At 42.4% G+C, this 7,478-nt stretch overlaps 1 protein-coding gene across 1 annotated transcript; it reads left to right on the top strand.

The window, feature by feature from the left end:
• The first annotated feature begins 228 nt into the window (after nt 1-228).
• On the top strand, nt 229-6,473 carry smu1a (SMU1 DNA replication regulator and spliceosomal factor a). Its single transcript, XM_035669550.1, has 12 exons — nt 229-346; nt 807-1,017; nt 1,485-1,637; nt 1,929-2,039; nt 2,243-2,371; nt 2,551-2,670; nt 2,782-2,898; nt 3,431-3,558; nt 3,707-3,833; nt 3,952-4,119; nt 4,383-4,535; nt 5,417-6,473. The coding sequence occupies exons 1-12, from the start codon at nt 321-323 to the stop codon at nt 5,513-5,515; spliced, it is 1,542 nt and encodes a 513-aa protein (XP_035525443.1). The 5' UTR covers nt 229-320; the 3' UTR covers nt 5,516-6,473.
• Nucleotides 6,474-7,478: the final 1,005 nt, after the last annotated feature.

Below are 7,478 nucleotides of genomic sequence, written 5' to 3'. Positions count from 1 at the left end.
TTATTGATCCCAAGCTGGGAAATTACAGTGTAGCAGCAGCATTACACACACATATAACATCACATTAACGTTGCTTAATATTGTATTCACCTCTTGTTCATAATATTTCTGTAATTTTATAAACTTGCCCTCAATCTGCTGGGACACTTTCGAGCCTTTTTGTACAGAATTCAAAATAATCTACCTCGACACGAAGAGAGTTTTATTTTGAAGATCCCAGGCTCCTCCCAGTACTTCCGTGTTTGCGTCCGTCCTGCGTCGTGTTGCCTTTGCTGCCGACTCAAGAGTGTGTTGTGGCTACTGTTTTAAGATAAATAATCATGTCTCTGGAGGTGGAATCCGCAGAGTGAGTAGCCCAGTTAATTACTTATAAAGCAGAGCAATTCATATAATAAATCGCCGGCTAATAACTCCACATTTGATGATGTTTTCTGTCACTGAGGCCTGCCTCATCCTCTCCTGCAGTCCACTAGCGTTAGCGCGCTAAACTAAGCTAACAGGCTAACTTAAAGTCCCATAGATTATATATGCTCTTTTTTTTTTTTTTAATTACCCAAGTGAGGGTAATTACAGTCCAATGTAAAGTCGGTGTATTTCTAAAGTGTTACACCCTGTCACATTCTCTTTTGTTAGTAAACGGAACAGGAAGATAACGTTAGTGGAGTTGGAATAAGTTAGCATTAGCTACGTTACACTGACAGTGCCATACATTGTTCTGACGGGGTGGAAACGGTACATTATACAAAACAGGCAGCGAAAGTACTGACTGTCCAACTGATAATGAGCGATGTGTGTGTTTCCCACAGCGTGATCCGTCTGATTATGCAGTACTTAAAGGAAAACAACCTGCAACGGACTCTGGCCACCCTGCAGGAGGAGACCACGGTGTCTCTCAACACGGTGGACAGTATAGAGAGCTTTGTGGCAGACATAAACAGCGGCCACTGGGATACAGTCCTGCAAGCCATCCAGTCCCTCAAGCTGCCAGACAAGACCCTGATAGACCTTTATGAACAGGTGAGGTGGTGCTCACATTGCACTCTGATATCCTCCTGCATTCCCACTGCACGCAAGTTTGAGGAAATATATTATTAACTTGTTTTAATTTCCACATTTTCTCCTACTTTATGAACTTAATTCACCAGGCGTTTGTTGAATGTTTCAGTTTTTTGTTGCCATCGTTAGCTTTGTCTCTTCCTGGGTGTTTGTGTAATCTTCAGTGTTTCTGCGTGATTGTTGGCCTGTTTCATTTCTTAACTTCATTCCCGTTGGTTTCTATCCAACGAAGCAGTTTGTTCAATCTGCTCTTTCTAATTCTTTCTCAAGCCAGGTGTTTGTCGTATTTGAGATAAAAGACGGAGCAGTTGTTCTGCTGGTGTCATTGCTCATGTCAACAGCTCCTTCAGTGAAAAGAACCCCGATGGATCAGGGCTGAAGTCACGTTTGAAGTCTGAATCTGAATGTGTATGTTGTTTCCCGACCAGGTGGTGTTAGAGCTGATCGAGCTGAGAGAGTTGGGTGCGGCCCGTTCTCTCCTCAGGCAGACCGACCCCATGATCATGCTGAAACAGACGCAGCCGGAGCGATACATCCACCTGGAGAACCTGCTGGCTCGCTCTTACTTCGATCCCAGAGAGGTGAGTCGAAACTAGACTTTTAGGAAGATCCGACCTTTCTTCATCAGTTATTAAATTCCCCCAAAAAATCCAGTTTTTCAGTAAAAAATGGACAAAAGGCTAAAATAAGCTTTACCCTTGCTTTAACTACTATTTAGCCTCACAAGAACAATAGGTGGGAATATAATACAAATGCAATCTGCATCTGCCTTCATACCTCACATTGGATACATTCTAAATGTTTCCTAAAGAAAACATTTGAAATATTCCAGTTGTGCTGAGTTTCTGATGTTTGTGTTACGTGTTGTCCAGGCGTACCCAGACGGCAGCAGTAAGGAGAAGCGCCGGGCCGCCATCGCCCAGGCCCTGGCGGGGGAGGTCAGCGTGGTGCCGCCCTCTCGTCTCATGGCTCTGCTGGGACAGGTAAGTGATCCACAAACCTGCAGGTTGAGTGTCACCCTTCAGTAAGTCTCACCATAAATCCACTAATTTGCATCTTAAACCAGACATATTTGAAGCACACGTGCTTGTTCTTCATTATCATTCCCCACACTTTAAACTTACGCTACCACTCGAATAATGGTTTACTAATGGTTTTGTCCACTGGCTACATTCTCCTCCTTCAGTCTCTGAAGTGGCAGCAGCATCAGGGACTCCTGCCTCCTGGTATGACTATCGACTTGTTCAGGGGTAAAGCTGCTGTTAAAGATGTGGAGGAGGAGCGCTTCCCCACACAGCTCAGCAGGCACATCAAGGTACCCACACTGTCCCAAAATATGGATTATAGAAAGCAACATTAATGGGCTGCGTCACTGTTCCCTGCTGTGCATTTAGCCAAGCACACTGTCATTTTAATTTCACACCTCCTGGAGTTATGATGGTAAATCGAGTGTTTTAAGTGCTCTGATAGGACTTGTTTTTCTTCCCTGCACAGTTTGGACAGAAATCTCACGTGGAGTGTTCCCGATTCTCCCCTGATGGACAGTACCTGGTCACTGGCTCCGTGGACGGCTTCATCGAGGTCTGGAACTTCACCACCGGCAAAATCAGAAAGGTAGCGTATCCAAACTAACACTGTCTGCTTGAATGTAAGGCTGCATTTACACTCAGTGTTTCGAGGGGACTTCTGCCGACTTGAAATAAATGTATGCAATGCGTCCTACAGGATCTGAAGTACCAGGCTCAGGATAACTTTATGATGATGGACGACGCAGTGTTGTGTATGGGCTTCAGTCGAGACACAGAGATGTTGGCCACCGGAGCTCAGGATGGAAAGATCAAGGTAGACCAGAAAGATGAACTGTTGTCTCTGTCATTGCTCCTACATCCTTTACTTTTACAGCTGTATGTGAGACAGGTTTACTGAGGGACCTGGTTTACGGCTGGTTTTTGTCAGACTAAACACAATGCACGGTGTGTTTTTTTATTTTTTTTACGGATGTGTGTAAGGCTCTAAAGAGATAAGTTAAACCTTTTCTCTGTAGGTAAACCTTGACACTGAAATCCAGAAAGTCCTCCATGTTAATGGTAAAATGCAGTGTAATTAATGTAATTAAGACAGCAGTGTTCTTCCAAAATAAAATCTACTTATTCCTAAGCTTTTCTGTTGTACAAAAATGTGTTTATTGACTGTTGAACATTGAACTATGAAAGTCAAACATTTGTATCATTGAAAGGCAATGCTTCAAGTCCAAGTTACGTTATGTTTACAGGAAATATAATCTTCTGTATTGAGTTTCATAGTACTCATGATAGTTTCCTGCAGGCACAGTGTCATGTTTCAAAAACAAACAAAAGTAAATGTGTGTGTGTAGGTGTGGAAGATCCAGAGCGGTCAGTGTCTGAGGAGGTTTGAGCGCGCCCACAGTAAAGGAGTTACATGCGTCAGTTTCTGCAAAGACAGCAGCCAGCTTCTCAGCGCCTCCTTCGACCAGACGATCAGGTAAACTCAGACCGGACCAAACACCCTTTATTCTTCTTCCAAATGCCAAAAATATTACTGTAGCTGATGGGGCACCCGTGCGCTTTACTGAACATCTTTCTTAAGTATCATTTTGTTAACATGTATTAAATTGTACTTTTTGCCTAAGAATCCATGGACTGAAGTCGGGTAAAACTCTCAAGGAGTTCCGCGGTCACTCTTCATTCGTGAACGAGGCCACCTTCACGCCAGACGGCCACCACATCATCAGCGCTTCATCGGACGGTACGGTCAAGGTGAGAGAAGCAGACATCCCTTCAGCACTTTCTCTTTCGAAACCACTCTGTAGATATCTTGTTAACGTGCCTATATCAGCAGCGTGTCTGACCAGTGTCTCATCTCACTGTGTTCCAGGTGTGGAACATGAAGACCACCGAGTGCAGCAACACCTTCAAGCCTCTGGGCACGTCAGCCGGCACCGACATCACAGTCAACAACGTCATCCTGCTGCCCAAGAACCCGGAGCACTTTGTAGTGTGTAACCGCTCCAACACGGTGGTCATCATGAACATGCAGGGACAGGTCAGTCCAAATCCTTACTGCACTGAACAGTCCAGCAGGAAAACAGAGCACAGTGTTACTCCATGAGTCATTTTAGGAACCATGACAGGCAGCTGAAATCGGCCTCTGAGCCGTTACATAAACAGTCTTTTCTTTTAAATACTGAGCAATAAGCATGGAACATTGTAGCTTTTTTTAAAGGTACTTGCTTGTGAAACTGAACCCCTGCCTGCCCTTTTACACACATGCTTTGTGTGTGTTTAAATGTGACTCCCGCTGTGCAGATCGTGAGGAGTTTCAGCTCCGGTAAGAGGGAAGGCGGTGACTTTGTGTGCTGCACCCTGTCGCCCCGCGGCGAGTGGATCTACTGCGTGGGTGAAGACTTTGTGCTCTACTGCTTCAGCACTGTCACAGGCAAGCTGGAGAGAACGCTGACGGTACGTTACTGCACTCAGGAGCACAGATCAAAGAGTCCAAAAATATCACTGCACATTCCCTCCTCTGCTCCGCTACTAAAAATTCTTTTGGTAACGGTTGGATTAAAGGCGAGGGTGACGCTCTTATCTCTTATTAAATGACTCAATAAACAAGCACAGACAAAGAAAAATCACAACTTTTATGACTTTTGCTGCATTTTTCTTATGGTCTATTTAAGTCACTTAACTTTGTCTATCTATTTCTAGATTAGGCGATAAATCGATTAGTTGTCAACTATTAAATTAATAGCTAACTATTACGATAATCGTTTTGAGTCATTTTCTAATTTCTGATTTCAGCCTCTCAAAAGTGAGATTTTCTAGTTTCTTTAGTCCTCTGACAGTAAACTGGGTATCTTTGGTTGTGGATAAAACATTTAAGGTAATTACCATGGGCTTTCAGAAACATTAAACATTTTTCACCATTTTCTGACATCTCATGGACTAAACAAATTTCTTAATCGCATAAAGAATCAACAGAATAAGTATTAGGGCTAACAGTTTCTTTTATTAAAAAGTTAACACCACGCAAGGAGGTTTTGACTCTGTGTACAGTGATTATAAGAATTCTGTCTATGAAGACTTGTTTACATCGCATTTGACTAGAATCACCACAAGAACAATGTTTCTTATGTTCTTTTTTGTTTCATATTATTTCAGTATAATTTCATTTTAAATGCATATTGTTGATATCTCTTGAACAAATGTTGTGATTTACTGGTGACATAACTTTATAGCATTTAAATTGCTTTAAATATCTATAATGAGCCTTTTTTTTTTCACTGTTCAGCTTCCTTCATTTTAAACGATCCTTGCTCACGTCTCGCTCCCCCCCCCTCCAGGTCCATGAGAAGGACGTAATCGGCATCGCCCACCACCCTCACCAGAACCTCATCGGCACCTACGGCGAGGACGGTCTGCTGAAGCTCTGGAAGCCTTGAGGTGTTAACACCCAACTGAAATTGGACGTTCTCACACACACACACAGCAGCTCCTCTCCTCGCTCTGGACACCGCTTTGTTTGGTTTTGTTTGTGTCATTTTACACATGTTGTGTCATTTGGTATACATGTTTATGATCTCAATAACACCAAGGGTTTCACATATTCAGCTGCATGCTTCAATGTAATCACGTTTTTTTTTTTATTATTATTGAAGCCATCCAGCTGAATATTAGCAACTAGTGGCTGTTTGGGGTTTTGGAGTGTTTGCACAGAAGAGCCTTATTTACCTGCAAGTCCTGCAACATCATTTACTTTACTTTTATATGAATGTGTAAGAGTTGGTGTCTTGTTGTGCAAGTGGTGGATGTGATGTTGGGAAGTAACTCTTCAAACTGTGAACAAGACATAGGATTAATACAAATACCAAAACTGTCCGTTACACATATAAAGAAAGGTGCTTCCATATTAATCCAATTCATTAGTCCATTATATTGTTTCAGTGAAAATAAATAAGGCTCTGCTGTTCAACACCTGAGTTTTACCGACATCCAGTAACTTTCAACTTCAGAGAGAGGAGAGGAGGATTTCAGATGTCCGGGCGAGGGGTGTAGATACTAGACTCAGTTCTTGTTTCGAAAATTCCACTTTTTTGTAAATATATTTTTTATTTGCATTTCTTTTTCTTTTTTTCAAGAAGACCTGGTTAAATAGTGTGTGGTTGTTTTGTTTGTCCTTTTTTTTCTTCTTTTTAGAGTTGAATGGCATAATATTCTAGTTATTATTTTGTTCTTCCAACATGGAGAGCCAAATAATGCATTACATTTAATAACAAAGTCATTGTCAGACATTTTTCCCCCACCGAGTACGTGCATTCGGAATGAGAGTGAACCTGCTGGATGTACAAATGCTCCATTAATATAACTCATCTGTGCCATTAAAGCTGTTTAACCAGAACACTAAAGTGAAGCCAGTATCTTTAATTTGTGTTTACCTGTGGTGTCTCACAACTGGAATATGGAATTGTGAAAATTTTAAGGGATTTTTCAGAAGGTTTCTTGAAACAATGATACCGGATGTCACTATACAGCCATTACCGTGATCTGTGATCTTTGTATGGGGGCTTCAGACAAATTCCTGAATAACTAAACTTCCAGCCATGCAGTTGCCTCTATGTAATAGAAAGAGGGAGAGTTGATGGAGTTTGATCCCTGAATAAACTGCTGGGATGGTTGTTGGTACAGCAGCTTTGCAGAGAGGAGTGTCAAGTCATCCAACAAGACAAATGCCAGGACTTTAATTACATCTTCAAAATAAAAGCATGTCACTTTTACCTACATAGTATGTTTTACAGTTTAAAAGCGTTAGCGACTGGCTTTGCAGCTCTCTTTGCTGCAGAAATTTAGAGACTAGTTTTCAAGTCATAGAAATGCCTGGAATTAAATGACCAAATATCCTTGAAATAATCTGTGTTATCCTGGTAAATGGTAATTCTATTTTACATATTCTGACCACCTGGGCACCCCGGTGGTCCTAAGGTTCTGCAGCCCCATACCAACAAACTGCTCTGCATTGTGTGTTCTGACACCTTTCTATCAGAACCAGCATTAACTGTTTAAGCAGTTTGAGCTACAGTAGCTCATCTGTTGGATCAGACCATATGGGCCAGCCTTCACTCCCCACGTGCATCAATGAGCCTTGGCCATGAGCCTGTCTCTTCACCACTTTTCCTTCCTTGGACCACTTTTGATAGGTACTGACCACTGCAGACCCTGAACACCCCACAAGAGCTGCAGGTTTGGAGATGCTCTGACCCAGTTGTCTATCAATCACAATGTGGCCCTTGTCAAAGTCGATCAGATCCTCACGCTGCCCATTTTCCTGCTTCTAACACATCAACTTTGAGAACAAAATGTTCACTTGCTGCCTAATACATCCCCCCCACTGACAGGAGCCATGATAAC

Source organism: Morone saxatilis, unplaced genomic scaffold (genome assembly GCF_004916995.1).
Source record: "Morone saxatilis isolate NCDOM2014 unplaced genomic scaffold, NCSU_SB_2.0 Contig22, whole genome shotgun sequence".
NCBI lineage: Eukaryota > Metazoa > Chordata > Actinopteri > Moronidae > Morone > Morone saxatilis.
Note: the sequence above shows the minus strand (reverse complement) of the source record. Positions and strands in the feature narration are given on the sequence as shown.

What these genes read in the sequence shown, in the direction of transcription:
- smu1a (XM_035669550.1), top strand. Translation starts at nt 321, where the DNA reads ATGTCTCTGGAGGTGGAATCCGCAGA. An exon ending in CTCAGGATGGAAAGATCAAG is followed by an intron (nt 2,899 to 3,430) that starts GTAGACCAGAAA and finishes GTGTGTGTGTAG; the next exon opens with GTGTGGAAGATCCAGAGCGG. An exon ending in AGCTGGAGAGAACGCTGACG is followed by an intron (nt 4,536 to 5,416) that starts GTACGTTACTGC and finishes CCCCCCCTCCAG; the next exon opens with GTCCATGAGAAGGACGTAAT.